Raw genomic sequence first — 17960 nt, 5'->3', positions numbered from 1 at the left:
AACATGTCTGCGGTCACCCTGTATGGGGCCTGTGGCCTGTGGGTTGTATGGATAGTCGTTGAGGTGATATGTAAGTTTTATACTCTGAGAGATGTTAAACCGAAATTTGCTCGTCATCTCAATTCTTCGACTCTGGAAATTTGCTTCCGTCCTTGCTCACTGAAGTATGTACTATGTTCACCTTCAGCCCCTCTTCCGACTTCTAACTCTACTCTCACTACTCATATTCCGGCTGCAGGGTGGGAGATCATCTCCAAGATGGCACCTCCTACCACAGCCAAAAGACCCTTGGTTAAACCTCCAAAAGTCCGATACTTCAAGAACAAACCTCTAGCCGATGTACCCTCCGACTCTGACGAATCGGGAGATGAAGCTCCTGTTCAGCAAGAACCTATCAAAGTCGATCCGAATTTGGTGGCAGGGGGAGCTGGACGTCTTATTACTTCGAAAGATCTCAAATCTCGACCTCAGATGAAGGTCGCTTTGCGGGATGTGAAGGTGGAAGGGGGAAAGCTTTTGATCGGGGGTGAAGTGGGTAGACCTATGAGACCTCGTGAGTGTGCCTCAGAACATTGAAAGACTCATCGTGAGATACATGCTGATTTGAAGCTGTCAAAAAGGAGGAGGAAGAAGAAGAAGATGAGAGTAGTGAAGAAGAAGAGGAGGAAGAGGATGTTGAACCGGCTCCAGGAGAAGAGGTGAGTACATCGTAAATCCCTTTTCCAACTCTGGATGATTGGTTTTTAGGGACGACGGTGAGATGAAGATTGACTGATCAGCAGTCAAGTGAATACGAAACGGATTCTGAAGAAGAAGAAGAAGTCAAAAAACCTGTATTTAGACCAGTGTTCATCAAGAAAGAGAATAGAGGGATGACACAGGAGAAAGCGGCTGCAATGGCGGAAGAAGCAGCTAGGAAGGAAGAGGAGTTGAGGGAACAGAGAAAGTTGGATAGTAAAGATTTAGCTGGAGAGACCATACGTAGGGAACTAGCAGAGAGTGGGTTTTTTTTTTCCTCCTTATGTTCTTATTTATGCTGCTCTCTTTCCATCTCTCGTATCTCTTGTTTCCTGTGTCCTGTCTTCTTTTCACCCCTCACTCCTCCTTGAATCTGGTCTTCTCTCATCCGCAGGATGTAATCAGAGGTTTATCCTGTATCCCACCTGGCTACTACCTCGAATGGCACCACTACATGCCAAAGACTGTCTTATGAGTCCGAAAGGGAAAGATTTGTCATATCGGTGGTTTGTGACGCAGAAAAGGAATCATATTGACGATTTCAGAAGAAGCGACAGACCTTCAACCCGAAGTGGACGATACAGACGGTCTTGATCCCGCGGCAGAATTTGAAGAATGGAGAGCTCGAGAACTCGCACGTCTATTAAGAGATAAACAAGCTCAAGCTGCTAAAGACGAGGAGAAGGAAGAAATCGAGAGACGAAGGGCTATGCCGGAAGAACAACGTCTTAAGGAAGATTTGGAGTATGCGGAAGCTACGAGAGCGAAGGAAAAAGGTCAAATGGGATTTTTACAGAAATATTATCACAGAGGAGCTTTTCATTTGGTATGTCATCTTCCATGTTCCATCTTTCTTCTATCTATTCTTTTTCTTTTTCTTTCTCTTTCTTCTTTATTTCTGCTTCTACTATCATCATAACGTCTGGATAGGATATTACTTGCGTTGGACGATTTCAAGGTCATGGATGAATATACCTTGATGAAGGGACGGAAGAGAATCAGCTGATTTTGACAGGACGACGATTTGCTCAACAGAGATTATACTTTGGCTACGGAGAATGCTGTGGACATGTCCATGTTACCGAAAGTACTTCAAGTACGAGATTATGGAAAGGTATGTTTCTTTTCATCTCACTCATGATACCTCTCACGTCCCCTGACTTTCACGCGATCAAGCGCGTCGGATCCGGATTGATATTGAGAAACGACACTTACTACGCAGATGTCTCGATCGAAATATACACATTTGGCAGATCAAGATACCTCTCAAGGAGGCTGGGGGACGGCAGCGAGGGCAGGTCCGGCTGTTCCAGGTGCAATGGGCACGAACAATACGGGATGTTGGAATTGTGAGTTTCCCTGCGGATATGTCCCTTTGACTAGACATATTTCTCCTTCTGAAACGTGGAGTGAAGTAAGAATGTGGACAAGCAAGATCGGGGGAGGGACGGCTGACTTTTACTGCTGGGATGAGAACGAGAACGTCACCGCCTGAATCATCACGAGACTGAGGCTTAGGAGAAAGAGGGAGGAAAGACACTAGAGAGAGAACTGACGACCAGGCGGCGGACCTCATTTGCGGAAAGACTGCCCAAACAACAATCTCGACGATCCTATGCGTGGTCTAGGACCTCCCGGTCAAGGAACAAGTGCAAACTCCTCCGCTCTCGGTTATGGAGTTGCCTCTGGGCCTTCAGGACCCGTTGGGGCAAGACGGTATGGAGAAGAGGGTCGGGAGAGGAGGTTCGAAGAGGAACGACGAGCTGATCGAGGGTATTCAAGCCGGAGAGATCATCCAGGAGACCAAGTAGATAGAGGGCCTCAAAGAGGAACCGAGAGGGACAGAGCGAATTACCCAGCTTCTGCGCCAGGGAATGAGAGAGACTGGCGGGATGATTCCACAGGTTATGACGGCAATGATCAGAGAGGTAAGGGAGGGCACCATGACAGATTTCAAGATCATGACAGAGGGTCTGATAGACCTGATAATGGACGACACGATCGAGATGGAAGAGCAAGAGAAGAGAGAAAGGGGGAAAGAAGAAGGAGTAGGAGTCGGAGTCGGAGTCCTCGACGAGAGCGAGATCGTCGACGATAGAGTAATGATCATCATCATAATAAACGACATGCTTTGTCTGATTTGTTCCAACATTGTAGATCAATTGCATACCATCATGATGCCTTTTTTCTTCGTTGAGCCTCGTGATATATTTTGTCATTGAGACCAGCTCGATTCCGTGAGATCTGAAATAAGCAATGTCCGACAATCACAGGCTAAACTTGTCGTTGTGAATCAATCTTACGAAAAGTCCAAAGATCTTTGAGAGTAGTGTAAACTAGAATATGAAGACTCACTTCTATAGCGAAGAATTGAATACGAGTGACCAAAATTGAATTTTCTTCCGAATAAAGTTTTTCTGAATCTTTTCTCACAAGTGTCCCAAAATTATAATCTTTCAACTTTTTTTCATACTATTGATAAGTCATCTCACCTAATTTCCGAGCGATCTAAGAGTTCAAGGGTTAAAGGTGAAGGAGGAAAGAAGGAAAGGAAGGGAAAAACTAACGACTTGTATGAAATGTCTCCATTTTTCTTTCCCATGAGAAGATTTCATTTCATCTTCATCTAAGTTCCTAAGAGCGTCTTCCCATTTATATTCAGGAAAATGAGTTAAGAAATGTTCATGTATTTCGTCATCTATACTGGATATTTTATAAGCCAAGATTAACTATTGCTGATAATTGGTTCGAACGTCCACTTCTATCTAAAGTATCGTGATCATGGGGGGGATGATACTTACGGGGTGAGCTTAAGTTTATTTGGAGGTAAAGAAGTGATAAGTTTTTCATATGTCTATTTGAATCAGCAAGTCGACCATGATGATTCTGATTTTAACGATGATGGAATATATGGAATAATGAGGTGGACACACACCTCGAGATGTTCGACTGTTTTAACGGCGAATTGTTGTTCTATTTCAGCTGCGTTCCCAGCTGTTTCTGGATCGAATGGTTGTGCCATTATGTTGCCTACACTAATTGATCACGACTGTTCTTGTGTAGAATTCTTCTCAAAAGTAGAGTGCGAGTTGTAATTGGAGTGATAAGATCACTTGACAAAGTCATAATGCCAAATCATACCAGATCTGAAACGTGTTCTCCGGCGCTCAGGTCCACACCATCAATAGCTACAACCACGACCACAACTACATACTGTACTCTTACATTCCACTCACCATGACCCTCTTCATCTCCTCTCCCTGCTATTAGTCATTCTACAAGACTGGAAGTCAGCAACAAGATCATTGAAAACATCAAATGTCACACCCTCATTCATATCCATCAACTCATCCCATCCTACCCCCACCTCGTCATCCCTCGCCGCTCGCATTCCCAATCAACATGAATTCCTCCGATCCTACTTTCTCCTCAGCCGGTGAATCTTCTCGATTATCCGCCAGATCAGCCAGAAGTGCAGCTAGCATAGGAAGTGGTGCCAGTTCAGGTACCTCTCAAAGTCTACCTTTACCTCATACCGTTCCGCTCGCCCCTCCGGCACCTATGCCATCAGAAGCAGAAAAATTCTTACCTGTTCGACCTGTCCCGGATTCGCTTCTCTTACGATCTACGTTCTCTTCTCTAGAACACTCAGCTGCGACGCTCAAACGATTGACCAAGGCGGCTTTAGGGGCAGCAAGTGTGGTGAGGTCGCTTCTGGAGCAACTGGAAAGAGCAGAGGACGAGTTGTTTGGAGCTTTAGGAGAACTGGCACAATGGTTGGAAGTTGGGTATGGTGTACAGGGGGGAGTATGGGATGTGAATGAGGGGACGAGAAAAGTCAGGAAAGCGAAAAGGAGGAAAGAGAGGGAAGAGTTGGAAGTTTTGGTAGAGAGGAATGTCGCGGCTGTAAAAGGGGATTTGAAGAGACATGGAGTGGCCAATGGGGCTGCTAGGGTCAAATTTGAGGTGAGCGTCATTCGTTTGTGCGTTGATAAATTTACCCGTGATCGTGTGCCCTTTCAGCTGTACAAGGTGCAAATCAGGTGGAATGAAAGGTGAATTGACCAATGCTCATAGTCAGAACGTCGCCAAGAATTTCTATCACCAAACATCACTATACCTCTCTCCTATACCCGGTTCCCCCACTCCAACTTCGCAATACGCTTCTTCGCCCCATCTAACTCCTCGTCGCGGATCATCTGACCACGCGCAAGCTGCTCGTCTGGCACAATTCGATCTTGCTCGGTATAATCATCATTCCACCCTTCTTTATGCTGTCCCTCCCAGCTCTGTATCCTGTCTCGATCTCCTCGTCTCTCTTTACACATGGGCGTCTAGTGTCTTGAGTGACTCAACTATCACTTCCACTGAACCCCTACAGTTCACCCCTCGTCTAAATGGGTTGTCAGCTGACACCGACAAACAATCTACTAGTCCTCATCCTAACCCCACTTTGCTTCGTCTCACCCTATCTGAGTCTCTTTCCCGGCTCGGTTCCGTCCGGACTGACTTACTCGTCGCATGGGGTCAAAGAGAACACCAAACCACCGACCTCGAACATGCAGTATCGAGTTTGATCCCTCATTCTTATTCTGATGTCTCCCATCTGGATCCTGCGGATGATACCTTCGGTACTTTCTCACCACCTTCTGCCATTTTGTCCAATCACGCCATCGAACATCGTCGACCAAAAAGGATACATAAGCTCCAAAAATCGGTAGGTGGTAGGTTACGAGATTTACTCAATCCCTCTTCCAGCAATTTATCGCTTTCCCAAACGTCCGGAGATACCCCACAAAGATCATCGAGGATGAGTCTGGACAGTGCTTCCTTTCGCCCACGGATGATAGACACTCCCTCCTTTCCTCCGAGATTGTCGACCATCGAAGACTCCCCCACGCGACCTCCATTATTGAACAGGAGGTCGCTTCAGGGGAACGGGGTCAACTACACCTCACCGTTCTTTGTCAACGCCTCTGCTATTGAGGCGAAATCAGTAGCTTCTGGTGTTGGAGGGGTGGGAGGGCTGGACGGGAGGGGCGATGAAGATGCTGAGCGTGAACAAGTCGGGAGGAAAAAGGAGGGAGTACTGTGGGGTGCAGGAAGCTGGGAGGGCTTGAGCAAGACAGGCGGAAAGTCGAAGTGGGAGAGTGAGTACTTTTTTTTTCTTGATACAAAACTTCCTATCTCGCTACGCCGCGTCCCCTTCTCTTCGGAAAAACTTCCGTCAAGGCGAAAAGGATGTGCAGCTGAGTCGGTCAGAATTCTGGGTCGTCCTCGATCATTCGAGGATATACGAATATCGGGACAATGGTATCGAAAAACCTGATTCGGCACATGCTGTGATCGATCTCAAGTTTGCCAGTGTTCGGGAAGGTCGAGGAACGGACAGACGCTTCGTCTTCGAGGTTGTGACCCCGACTCAAGGCCGAAGATTGTATCAAGCTACATCGGAGCAAGAAATGAAGGTGAGCTGTTTCCTCTCTGTCTTTCCATGTCTCCTCCAATCTACTGCTGAGATGTGGCTGACACGTAGCAATGGTTATACGCAATTTGCAACGCTATCGAATCTTGTATCAACGGCACTTCCTCCGTTAGAACATTTGATGCTTCCAAACTGCGTACCGTTTCCGGATCTTTAGATGACCACGCTTTACCCACTCGACCTAAACTCGGATTCCCCAGTATAGGTTTAGGTACCCCAGTTGGTAGACGTTCTCTTCCTCCTCAAACGCCAGTGGAAATACGTAAACGTCAAACAAGTCTCAAAAAGGTATTAAGACAATCCGCCGAGATAGCGGGTCAACAATGGAATAACGTCTCTCAAGCTGTCAACTCCGCAAGATCCGATTCAACTGCTCTTGAATTACCTCGACCAACGTTCCCACAACAACACACTCGGTCTCCGGTTCAAGAAGAAGAAAGATTGACTCCCGTGTCAGAACCAGGGCATTTGTCGATAGGTACGGGAACTAGCGATGGGGCGGGAACGTCACCGAGTAGTAGACCGAGCGATAGGTATAGTTGGTATGATATGAGCGTAGGGGAAGATATCGAGAAACGGGTTTTGGAGATGGCAGGTCTTGGATTGGGGACCGTAGGAGAAAGTCCGGGGAGAAGAGTGAAAAGTGAGAGTCTGGCACATGGTTCTGAAGGAGAAGGGGGAGTGACGAGAAGTAGGTCAGAAGATCTAGAACATTTGGGGAAATCGGAGAAGAGAGTGGGAGATGTGGGGGGTACGAGAAGTATGGAAGGGAGGGAACCGGATATGAAAATGTTACGGGCTATCGCGGCGGAAGAGGGGAATAGTAAATGTGCGGATTGTGGAAAGGGGATGAAGTCCTCTCGTTGGGCTACGATCAGTGAGTGGTTACTATTCTTCTCATCTCTTCGACTCTCCTGTGACCCATTGTTTCTTTTCTCCTCGTCATGTTCAGCTTGCATCTGGCGAGCATCATTTTGTTTCCCACCAGACCCGCCAAGAGCCAAAAATTCGACACACTTGCTAGCTGATTCATTTTGTGAAGTCATATCACCGTCAGACCAATTGACAAGTCTATTTCCTACCCGGGAGCCATTCTCAGAAGATTCGCATCAGAACAAAACTAATGACAGGCTTACGAGATCACCCAATGGTATTGTTCCTCTGCATTCGTTGCGTTGGAATCCATCGTTCACTCGGTACACACATTTCCAAACCTCGATCTGTAGATTTAGACATTTGGACACCTGGTAGTATCCTTCTCGCCGCTGAATGGGGTAATGAGAGGGGTAATGCAGTTTGGGAAAGACGAAAACCTCGTGATTTGATACCGAGTGACGAGTAAGTGAATTCAACATGTCTCTCTCATTCTACCCAGTCCAACGGCCTTTTTCCCGGATCGGTATGAAATTTTCTTCTTTACGAGTTCTCATCTTGTCCGATGGAGGTAGCTGATAGTAGTACAATGCCCGAATGGATCAAACGGAAATACGTTGAAGGGATCTGGCTTTCGGAAGAGGATAGAATACATTTTGGTGTAGCATCAAGACATTCACAAATCGTTTCGCCTCGTTTACATGGACATACTCATGGAAGTGGACATGGTGCGATTACGTGATTCTTTCTGTCTCGTCAGTGATATCATCATACCGGTTGACAAGAGAAATGTTATGCATAATATTTGACGTCTTGCATTTCATGCTGCCTCCACACGTGTTAGTCGTATCCAGTCAGAAGGTCGAATATCCAAGTTGTGTCCTTGACGAAGGGCAGTCAATCAATCTGTCCAAGATGCTCCTCGCTACAGGTTAAGGACTATCAAAGAGATTAACAACATTCGAGAGAAAACAATGCAATGCAAAAATATGTACTGAAGATTATGAAATATTACACTCTCATCTCATCTTTATCATACCCACTTTAATCAACTCCTCCACTTCCCAACTCAAACCTCTAATCATCCTCATCACTTTCATCTACAACACCTACAACTCCACCACCTTTCTTGACTTCTCCTAATCTTCGACCCATCTTTGATAACCTTTCACCAAAAGCTTTCCTAGCACCTGGATTACTAGCAGCATCCCAAATCTGTACCACGGCCCTACTACCCGCTGCGGCAAGAGTGAGCGGTGTATCTGGATCTGGAGAAAATCGAGCAGTGAAAACTTTACCTACTCCAAGATCTCTAGATGTCACCATACTGATTTCCCTTTGACGACCTTGTATCTTTGTAGAATTTTTCTTCCCTTTCTTAGTTTGACTTGAAGGATCTTTAACAGTTTCAGAATTTGAAACATTTGTCACAGCCACATTGGAACCTTCGGTTTCTTCTTCTAGTATATTCCATAATTTCACCAGTTTATCTTGTCCGCCCGTTAATAGTAAACCGGGAATATGAGGACTGACATCTAGTGCAGAGGCGGCGGAATCGTGTGCTGATATTGTATATTTTGGTTGAGCGGATGAAAGTGATCCAGGGGAGGAGGAAAGTGTACGTGAGTCGTATGCTAGTATGAGACCGTTTTCTAGTGATACCTGATCTTAGCGCATTCTCTTTCCTCCTTCATATACTGTCATAAAACAAGATTGGAAGAGGTTGAATGAGATGAGATTCTGCCTATCGTGACTAAATTGTATACTGAATGATGGAGGCAAAGATATTCGAAGTGAACTACTCACGTAGAAAGATGTTGATGCCCATGGATCCCATTTGACACATTCCACATCACTACTCAACTTTACACCTATCCAATCTTCAACACTCCTCGTATCCCAAACTTTAACAGTTCTCTCTCCAGCACTTAAAACAGCTTTATCCAATCCAGATCCAATATTTTTATTCCATTCCACAGCTTGAACCCTTTCTTCACCTTGATGGACACCATTCCAACTTCTCAAAGCCGTCATAGGACTTTCTCTTGTCAAATCCCACAATTTAACAGTCGCATCGGCTGAACATGATAAAAGTAAATTACGATGATGAGGTGTCCAAGATAATCCTAATACGGGTCGAGTATGATATTCATCTTGAGCAGCAGGTTCAACAATTTGTTTTCTCTTTTTCTTTCCTGTTCCTAAAGCTTTTGCTGTGGGTTTTTCCATCATTGGAGATGGACCAAGGATTGCTTGTGGATACAAACCATCAATTAGATCCGCATCCCATATTTCGATAGATGGATCGAACCCTCCTACAGCGATGAAATTTCCAGAATGGGTGGATGAACCAGATGGAAAATCTAACCATTCGACACAAAGTGGGAAAGCAGGGAGAAGGAGATCATGATGGACTGTGAGGGAAGTGTTAGGGTCGTCATAAACGTGAAAGTCGATAGAGGAAAGATCAGATGTTGTACGTGCTGAAATGAGCATTTGGTCGGTTGGAAGAAGTTCTAATTCTTCCTCCTCATCATCGTCATCCTGATCGTGAGCAACATTTCACGTCTCACATCTCCTACAGATCAAATGAAAAGCTTGGAAGGAATGATCTTACCTCTTTCAAGGTGATATACGGATCATCATTGTTATCCTTGTAAAATGCTAACCCTTTAATATTGGCAAAAGCTCCCATAGCTGTGAATCAGCTCCGTAAGTGATTGTCCCGAGAAAGTGCCTCACCAACACCTTTGGAGTCTTCTTCGTCATATTTGTCCAATCTAAAAGCGGACAAGTCGTTAGGATTTGATGATTCTGGATCCCCTTTCATCTCCACATCTCCATCATCATCCGTTTGACCATCCTCGTCGTCTTTCGATTCTGCGGCAGAGTCGTCCTCACTGTCAAGGCTGAACATGAGCTTTTTGATATCATTAGTGTAAAGTGCAAGAGATAGATGGACTCACTCCTCCCAATCTTCCGACCCTTCAGATTGATTCTGCTCCCCGTCACTCAGATCCACCTCGGCCATCTCCTCCTGCAGCTTCTCCAACGCCCCAGGTCCACCCAGCTTACCCACTCTTTGTATCTCGTCTTCATCTAGGTTATATCTCTTTGGTTTGAGTGCCGCACGACCTTTTGGGACCCAGACGAGGGCAGATATGAGTGTGCCGGACATTGCGTTGTTGCGACAGGGCGAAAAGTAAGAGGTGGACTGAAATTTCTTCGTCGCCCTGAAAATCAATGAAACTTGTTCGCTCCTCCCACTTTGAACTCGACACTGAGGAATGACGCTGAACATCACCAGCCATAGATATCATCCTCGACGACGATAAGTACTTGCTCGTACAGCAGGCGGTTTAATTGGGGCAAGTAATTGGGGCAAGTAATTGGAGACAGACACCCAATCAACATGGCCATGGTCACAGATGTTGGGTAAGAACGCGTCATGACCCCCTACTCGTTCACCACTGACAATTCAGCTTCCTCCTCCAAGCCATCCGACTCTCCGCTCTGCGCAACTGTGACGACCCCTTGACCCCACGTATCATCTCACTCGATCCTACCTTCTCCGTCAACCCTTTTATCGCAGCTTCTGGTCTGGCTCATGTCGACCGCTGGCCCGAGATCAAACGCGCCCTCGACTCGCCCCCTCCCTCACCTACCGACGACTCAGTAGAAGGTGGGATACGGAATCGTAGACGAGCAGCTTCGGAACGTGATGCTTCTGACGTTCGTCCTGGAGGATTGAGATATACGCAGACTATCATACCTGCCGGTAGGACAGGTGGAGCTGGTATGCGAGTGACTGGACGAAGGCTCGAAGCGAGATTAAATCAAAGGGAGCGAGCGAATTCATCTTCAATAGCTCCACCGTTATCTCCAACATTGGAAAAAACACCTACCAATATTCAAGGCTTCGAAGGGAACATGCTACATCAAGGTAGACCTAGGTCAGATTCAGCACCGGCTCCTTCGTCTGGAATGACTCAAAGAGGCCAATCCGTTCCGGGTAATGCAAACTTGGCGGGTCATCAACTGGTTGGCATGATGGATGATATGGAACATGAACACGCATTGAGTGTCTCTATCGATGGGGAATTCATGGATGATGATGATATCACCGAAAATTCTGCTGTGAACGTCAGGATCAATGATGACGCCTATGAAGGAGAACCAAATTCTGTCGGGATGGCTAATAGCGCTCGTCCTCGAGATCTTGGTCTTGCAGCGGTTAATGGAGCTGGTTTAGGTGACGCAATGGACGAAGGGAGTGACGTTGATGAAGACGAATATGATGATGCTCATGAAATGCCAGTGGATCGACGGAAATCTGTCGCCGCTCTGATTCAAGACCGACCATCGTCCATGGCTACCGACGACGCAGAAGTAGAGCAATTGGAGTTCAAACCGGTCTCCCTACAGAATAGCCCCGGGAAGAAAGCATCTGCGTTGACAGCAGCTCTGAACAAACATATCCCACATTTAGTATCTACAGCAAATGCCATGGCGGAATTCACCCTCTCCAACCCGTTTACATCGCTATACGCTTCAGTAGCCGCACCATCAAACGCACCTTCCGTATCTCTCGAATTATACTATCCTCATTCGAAACAAGCCACCAAACCTCTCGTGGCTCGCGTTCGTAAAGACGCCACTGTTGAGGAGACGATAGGCCATGGATTGTATAGGTATTGGGAAGAAGAGAGAGAACCTAAGTTGAGCGAAGATGATGGCGAGCATAAAATGTCAACTGTCGGCTGGGGTTTACGTATCGTGGAAGATGATGGAGAAGTGGATGAGGATTTCCCTCGTGAGCATCATACCATTCTTCTCCAGTTCGATGATCGATAAGCTGAAAAGTTCGATGAAGGTGGTATTGACAGGCAGCACTGGACAGAGAAGGCCAGATCTCTAAATTTTCTTACGGTCAATTCGCCATAGTCGAAGCTACAGAAGCGCAAAGTATGTCCTTTTCTTTTCTTTTCTGAGACAAATACTTATCCTTCCCAGTTCGACAAAATCTCGCCAAAGCACCCCATATTCAACGTCGACCCTCTCGTGTCATCGCTGGGCCCTCACGTCTTCGACCTCCAGCGCCGAGTCGACCAAATCTCACTAAACACCCATCAGCGGACGCTTCGGTCACTTCCCTTTCTTCGAATGATATGTCAGTCATTGGGGGTCCGAGTCTCAGTTCCACAGGTTTGAAAGGGAGTGTTGGGTTGAGTTCTACACTGAGCAAACCGGTATTACTGAGAGTGAGAGTAGCGGCGAGCGCAGACGTTCACTTTACCACTACTATCAGTGTGTGAGTTATCATTGACTTCCATGTGCCATCCCCTATCTCAGCCCCATCCAACCATTACCCCTTCCTCCTCTTCATAAGTGATATTCGCCCCCATGTATCTGTTGATCATTTGATGACAAAACGAGCCGAAGTCGTACTGATCTTAGTCCCTCCGACATGTACATAGCCGACCTCACCGAGGTTTTATGCAAGAAGAAACGGCTTCAGTCTCCCTCATCAGATTGGGTACTCTGTCTCGCCGACCTCTCTATTGCTCTTCCTCTAGACCGAACGGTCGCGTCTTTGGAAGGAAAGACAGATCTAGCTCTTGTGCGACGACAATGGGCGGTGGAACATGGTCTCCGGATCGGAGATAGAAGAGGTGGAGATCCCAGCGGTGAGTCATCTCACAAGTTCGCGCCATATACTGATGTGTAAGCGTCCATCTTTAAAAGACAAAGTGAACCGGCACCATTGCAGAAGTTCGGTCCGGGAGTCGCGGACTTTACTCAGACATATAAGGTAGATCATCTCATAAAGTGTGATGAGCGGTATTGATCAGGATAGAAATATGTCGTACAGCGTAAAATAGCTATAGGACGACATGAGAGGGTACTTGCTATCGATGGTGATTACATTCATGTGAGTTTTCTCAGGTTGTCTGCGCCCCTCTCCACTAGACCCTACCCCTATGTTCACACAACTTTCGACAACATCCGCCGCTCCTCCCTCTGCGATATTGTCCGGCAGTCGTTGAGGGAGAGCTAGGTCAGTGGAGAAGACATCTTTACCTGTTGCTATGTTTCGGTATCGCTCGACAGAAGGACACTCGTGTTATTTCTTCTTGGCATACACACTTACGCTTAGATCATGCCTTCCGATTCGCGCACTTTCTTTGATAGTATGAAAACGACATCATTCCATATTTCTCTGGTGGCAAGTTGCAAGTTGTCCGGTCGAGCTGGCGGTTTCAAATTATATGTCTGGCGCGAGGGAGGTCAGAAGAGATACGAATTCGAAGCTGAGAATGGCAAGCAGGCAGGTGGGTCAAGTTTCACTCGGTATCAACATTCCTGAGATACATCATGTTCAGCTCTCGTAAACTTTCCATTCTTCTCCTCTAGACTGACGGACTCTCGTTATATCATCATGTTTCTCACGTAGCCTTGAGTTGCGTTGCAGAGTTCGTATGGAAATTGGTAGCACATGATGAAGAGCTGACACCTCAGGGGAAATCATCAATACCATTCGACAATTGTGAGTTTCAAAGTGACCGAGAAGAGCTGGACTAATGGACAGGATGAAACAATATCAACCTGACCGAACTTCGCTTCTACCGCCTCCGAGGAATGTACGACGATAAATGTAAATTTGGTGAATTTGTTGTATGACCATCAGTATGACCATCCAAGGTATGATGTGATGAATTTGTAGCAACCACAAGATGCATGAGAGCAGAAAGATACCATACAGTACTACTCGTACAGTCTAATGTTGAAGAAAAGTAGGGTATCAAGCCTTAGTTGTCAGCTTGCAAGTCGATATGATCTTCCTACTTGAGATTTCCCCTTTCTCGTGTCGCATATCAAACGTTGAACTATCAATTCAAAGAACAACATAACACGCCAGCTCCTCCCATTCATGTAAAAACTCCGGAACGAACGAAAGAAGAACAGATTTCGAACTGAGGACGAAAATATGATTTTCAACAAATGGTCAAGATAATCAAGAAGAGGAAAAAAAAGGACTCACAGACATCTTCATCTCAATCTTACCTAATGGTTTATAACCTAAAACTTCCAAATCATCACTTTTAAACCCATCAATATCACTAATCTCTTCTTTACTCCTCTTCCAATTCAACTTTGGGAATTCCCTAGGTTGACGTTCCAATTGTATTTTCAAAGGTTCGATATGATCCTTATAAACATGTGCATCACCCATTTGTAATATCAATTCATGGGCTTCACAATCTGTTACCAGGGCGATCATATGAGTGAGTAAAGCGTAAGAAGCTATATTGAATGGGACTCCTAGACCTAGATCGCAAGAACGTTGATACATTAAACAACTTAGTTTTGGCTTGATATTTGGGTCTCGTGGACCTGAAGGGTCGATAGATGAGTCTTGAGGAGAGTCGATATCGGAGGGATTGGATGGATTGGAGGGGTCGGAAGGGTTTGAGGGAAGAAGAGGTGGTAATGTGACGTAAAATTGACAAAACATGTGACATGGAGGTAGGGCCATAAGTGGAAGGTCTGGAAATCAGTCTAGGGCCTTTCTTTCACTTGTTCGCGGGAACATATGGGGTTATCCGGGAGTCATCTCGTGTTTCACACAACCTGCACAATCTGATAGCTGTGCGTTCGGCAAAGGAGCAGTACCTCGATAGAAGAAAAGGGCGACATTTCCGATCGTGAACGATGAAGATGAGAGATATTTTACGTGAGCATCATTCGGCGGTCACGAATTATCATTCTCAGATCATATGGAAAAAGACGGGAAGAAGAAACTAAGGGATAAGAAGACTTATGGGAAAGGACAAGGTTCATGGAGGAGAAAAAAGAAGACTCTACAGACCTTTAGGATTCCAAGCACTTAAAATTATCCTTCTATCCGTAGGATTATTCTTAATCTTTTCAATAACATTTTTCAATTGATCAACACCTTTCCCATTATAATCATCATCACAAGTCCCATATTCGGCACCGAAAAATCTCCATTGAAAACCATAAACAGGTCCTAAATCACCTTCCCTCCTATGACTCAGACCGACTTTATCTAAATATTCTCTACTTCCATTCCCATCCCAAATATTTATACCTTTTTCAGAAAGAAGTTTACCGTCTGTTGAACCTTTTACGAACCATAATAGTTCTTCCCATACTCCACGTAAAAACACACGTTTCGTAGTTAACAATGGTAATGTTTGGTTGGACAAAGAAAATCGGAGGGAAGGAGGAGCGAATAGGGAAATGACACCTGTTCCTGTACGATCTGGACGTGATTGACCTGTTGTTATGATACGTGTTATTAAATCTAGGTATTGATATTCTTCTGGTGAGAGTCAGTTTTGAGGAATTTATTCAGGAGATGGATTCTTGAGGGAACACGAAATGGTGGTGATAGCATGGATCGCTGCTGACACACAGGTTTGCGTTCGGGGATGTTGGGGGTAAGAGGATTGAGGGTATCCTCCGACATTACATGATAGGATTGCAATACTAAGTGGATGGTTTTATTTGGGAGAAGAGAGAGGCGTTGTCAACAAATCGGGGACGCAGGGGTGGAAAATCACCTTTTGTGGTTTCGAATTGGTGGGGGGGTGGGGGAGAGGAGAGGGGTGAAGGGATTGTCAATAAGGGCAGAACACGAAGACATTCTGTACTCACCATGCTCTGGATTGGTACGACCCGAGCCATTCGTAGTGATTGCGGTGGGCATGATGATGTTTTCTGGTGACGGAGCAGCTAGCAGAAAAGCAATGATGTAGTGGTGAGTTGAACAGAGTAGTAGAGTGGTAGAGTAATTGAAGGACAATCCGAGTGGAGGCAAGACAAAATTCCAAAACACGACGCGTCCTCTTCAAAGACGCGTTTGTCATCAACATGACCATCTCAACAGCACACAACCTCACATCCATAGTGCGGCCACAGACTTACAAACGAACAGCTCGTGATACATTCGTAAGATCATTAGATCGTATCTCTTTTCTCAACACCCTATGTGATATATCTTTCTTTGAACATTCAAACATACACATTCGATTCTACACCAAGATAATTTCAAGATTCCACTAAGATACTGCTCGATCCTCAAGATCCCATGAGACTATCCTTATTGACGTGCCGTACATGATCCATCATGCCACCTTCGCTCCCAGTCCAGCGCGGAGCAAGCTCGCCTTGGTCGGTCTAGGTCCTGGTCCCATGCTCATAGGACGAGGACGGGATGAACCTATACTGCTCGCTGCAGATGCCGATGGTGGCGATACCTTCTTTCCACTCGAGGCAGGAGGGGTAGCCATGGTAGGAATAGAAGCGAGCGTGGAAGTCTTTTTATGTGTTGGTCGAACGGGTGGATTGGGGGAAGATGTGACTGTGGGTACAGTGGAAGATGAGACGGGAGCCCGAAGAAGGGCGGCTTTGTTCATCCTTGGCATCTGTAATTAGCTCATTCCTTCCGGATAACTCAATTGAGATGCTACACGTGGATGATGAGGAGTGTACGTTGGTATAGGACACGGATGATGAAAGACGAGGCAAGAGCAGGATAAAGGGAGTCCATTTCTTTCAAGAATACTCACAATTGTAGGCGTTCCAAGACTTGATAATCCTGTCAAACTACCTCGACGCATTTTCTGTCCTACAGCAGGAGATGCATTATTCGAGCCAGGGATGACATTCGCCGCTCCAGTTGGGGACAGTGGGAACTGAGGTCGACGAGCAGGACTGGACATGGATGGTTGACCTGTTCTCAAAGCGGCAGCTTTGTTCGTCCTTGGTACCTATACATCAACATCTCCCAAAATGTGGTTGAGAATGAACATTGAAGCAAGCATGTTTGATATTTCATGGGAAGGGATTGAAGGGACTCACGATAGACGGCGCACTCAAACTCGACGGAAGGGCGATACTCTTCCTCCTCATTTGTCTTTCCTCTCCATCCCTCGCCTTATTAGCAGCTGCGATAGCTTCTCTATCTTTCTTTGCACTCTGAGTGACATCACCTCCAGCTCGAAGTTGAGAAGCTTTAGTTTGTCGAGGGGTCAAACTTGGCGTTGCTAGACTTTTGACCATCTTTCAATCAGCTATCGACTCTCACCAACGACCACCCCCTACCCTTGCATCACCCATGTTTCTTCCATCCCATCAACATGTGGCATAGTGTCATGCAATAGTTCATCTCGAATCAGAGGAGGAATGACAACTCACCAAACCCAATCCAGCTCTTTTATGTCCAGGTGTATTCTCAAAACCCACTTCTTTCCTCTCTTTCTCATGTTTCTTATCCAAAGCCTCCCAATCCAATCCTTGACGTAAAGCAGCGCTCTTTGTCATTCTCGGTCCAACATCACTACTAAACTTTGGAGCTGGTTTCGCCTTGAAAACATTCTGTCTAGTTGAAGTATTCGGACTATCCACTACTTTCTGAGCTCTGGCGAGAGAAGATAGTATAGGATCATATTTGATATCTGATGAAGTGAGGGAAGCAAATGTTTTATCACCTTCATCTAAAACCTCTTCTATCGCGTCGTCAGATTGACTTGGAGAACCGAATGATACGATGTTAGGCATGATGTCTACTTGTGCTGAGAGAGGGGTTTCGAGGGTGAAATCTTGAAGTGAAAGTTGATCCATTTTAAGATCGGATGTGATGCTCATGATATATGATGTTCGCTTGTTGTTGTTGTTGTTGATGGTAAGAAACAAGGCCCAAGGGCTCGTGCGTAGAAGATTGATGATCGTTGATCTTTCCGGTTTTCACAGTTGTTTCAGAGAGATATGTATGGAGGTGAGAGCAGTAGTAAGTTGATGTTGGATGCAGTGGAGAGTAGAAGTGGGATCGAGATTG

General features: G+C 45.8%; 7 protein-coding genes across 7 annotated transcripts; 3 read left to right on the top strand and 4 right to left on the bottom strand.

Annotated features, from left to right (window-relative positions):
* Window positions 1-3: 3 nt before the first annotated feature.
* On the top strand, window positions 4-2836 carry TREMEDRAFT_60098 (uncharacterized protein; the record flags this gene model as incomplete). The annotated part of the gene is made up of 8 exons (XM_007002645.1): window positions 4-70; window positions 188-553; window positions 610-698; window positions 783-999; window positions 1284-1564; window positions 1754-1852; window positions 1961-2087; window positions 2301-2836. The coding sequence occupies 8 exons, from the start codon at window positions 4-6 to the stop codon at window positions 2834-2836; spliced, it is 1782 nt and encodes a 593-aa protein (XP_007002707.1).
* Window positions 2837-2910: 74 nt separating this feature from the next.
* TREMEDRAFT_27063 (uncharacterized protein) lies at window positions 2911-3760 on the bottom strand (the record flags this gene model as incomplete). Its single annotated transcript, XM_007002234.1, has 5 exons — window positions 2911-2982; window positions 3094-3210; window positions 3306-3441; window positions 3540-3592; window positions 3674-3760. 5 exons carry the CDS (start codon window positions 3758-3760, stop codon window positions 2911-2913), a joined length of 465 nt encoding a protein of 154 aa, XP_007002296.1.
* A 380-nt stretch (window positions 3761-4140) lies between these two features.
* TREMEDRAFT_73206 (uncharacterized protein) lies at window positions 4141-7912 on the top strand (the record flags this gene model as incomplete). The annotated part of the gene is made up of 6 exons (XM_007003024.1): window positions 4141-4704; window positions 4820-5888; window positions 6001-6206; window positions 6275-7100; window positions 7354-7561; window positions 7682-7912. The coding sequence occupies 6 exons, from the start codon at window positions 4141-4143 to the stop codon at window positions 7836-7838; spliced, it is 3030 nt and encodes a 1009-aa protein (XP_007003086.1). The 3' UTR covers window positions 7839-7912.
* A 261-nt stretch (window positions 7913-8173) lies between these two features.
* TREMEDRAFT_27182 (uncharacterized protein) lies at window positions 8174-10274 on the bottom strand (the record flags this gene model as incomplete). The annotated part of the gene is made up of 6 exons (XM_007002252.1): window positions 8174-8442; window positions 8542-8758; window positions 8903-9640; window positions 9714-9793; window positions 9839-9996; window positions 10081-10274. 6 exons carry the CDS (start codon window positions 10272-10274, stop codon window positions 8174-8176), a joined length of 1656 nt encoding a protein of 551 aa, XP_007002314.1.
* A 305-nt stretch (window positions 10275-10579) lies between these two features.
* Window positions 10580-13154, top strand: TREMEDRAFT_27794 (uncharacterized protein; the record flags this gene model as incomplete). The annotated part of the gene is made up of 6 exons (XM_007002330.1): window positions 10580-11909; window positions 11987-12061; window positions 12110-12407; window positions 12554-12783; window positions 12826-12908; window positions 12954-13154. Coding segments are annotated over 6 exons (2217 nt in total), but the record flags the coding sequence as incomplete, so codon positions are not given.
* A 100-nt stretch (window positions 13155-13254) lies between these two features.
* On the bottom strand, window positions 13255-15830 carry TREMEDRAFT_67601 (uncharacterized protein; the record flags this gene model as incomplete). The annotated part of the gene is made up of 4 exons (XM_007002918.1): window positions 13255-13260; window positions 14139-14644; window positions 14967-15443; window positions 15779-15830. 4 exons carry the CDS (start codon window positions 15828-15830, stop codon window positions 13255-13257), a joined length of 1041 nt encoding a protein of 346 aa, XP_007002980.1.
* A 418-nt stretch (window positions 15831-16248) lies between these two features.
* TREMEDRAFT_67600 (uncharacterized protein) lies at window positions 16249-17683 on the bottom strand (the record flags this gene model as incomplete). Its single annotated transcript, XM_007002917.1, has 4 exons — window positions 16249-16548; window positions 16693-16893; window positions 16985-17185; window positions 17321-17683. 4 exons carry the CDS (start codon window positions 17681-17683, stop codon window positions 16249-16251), a joined length of 1065 nt encoding a protein of 354 aa, XP_007002979.1.
* Window positions 17684-17960: the final 277 nt, after the last annotated feature.

Source organism: Tremella mesenterica (genome assembly GCF_000271645.1).
Source record: "Tremella mesenterica DSM 1558 unplaced genomic scaffold TREMEscaffold_2, whole genome shotgun sequence".
NCBI classification, from domain to species: Eukaryota; Fungi; Basidiomycota; class Tremellomycetes; order Tremellales; family Tremellaceae; genus Tremella; species Tremella mesenterica.
The sequence above is the reverse complement of the archived record's forward strand: the minus strand, read 5'-3'. Positions and strand labels throughout refer to the sequence as shown.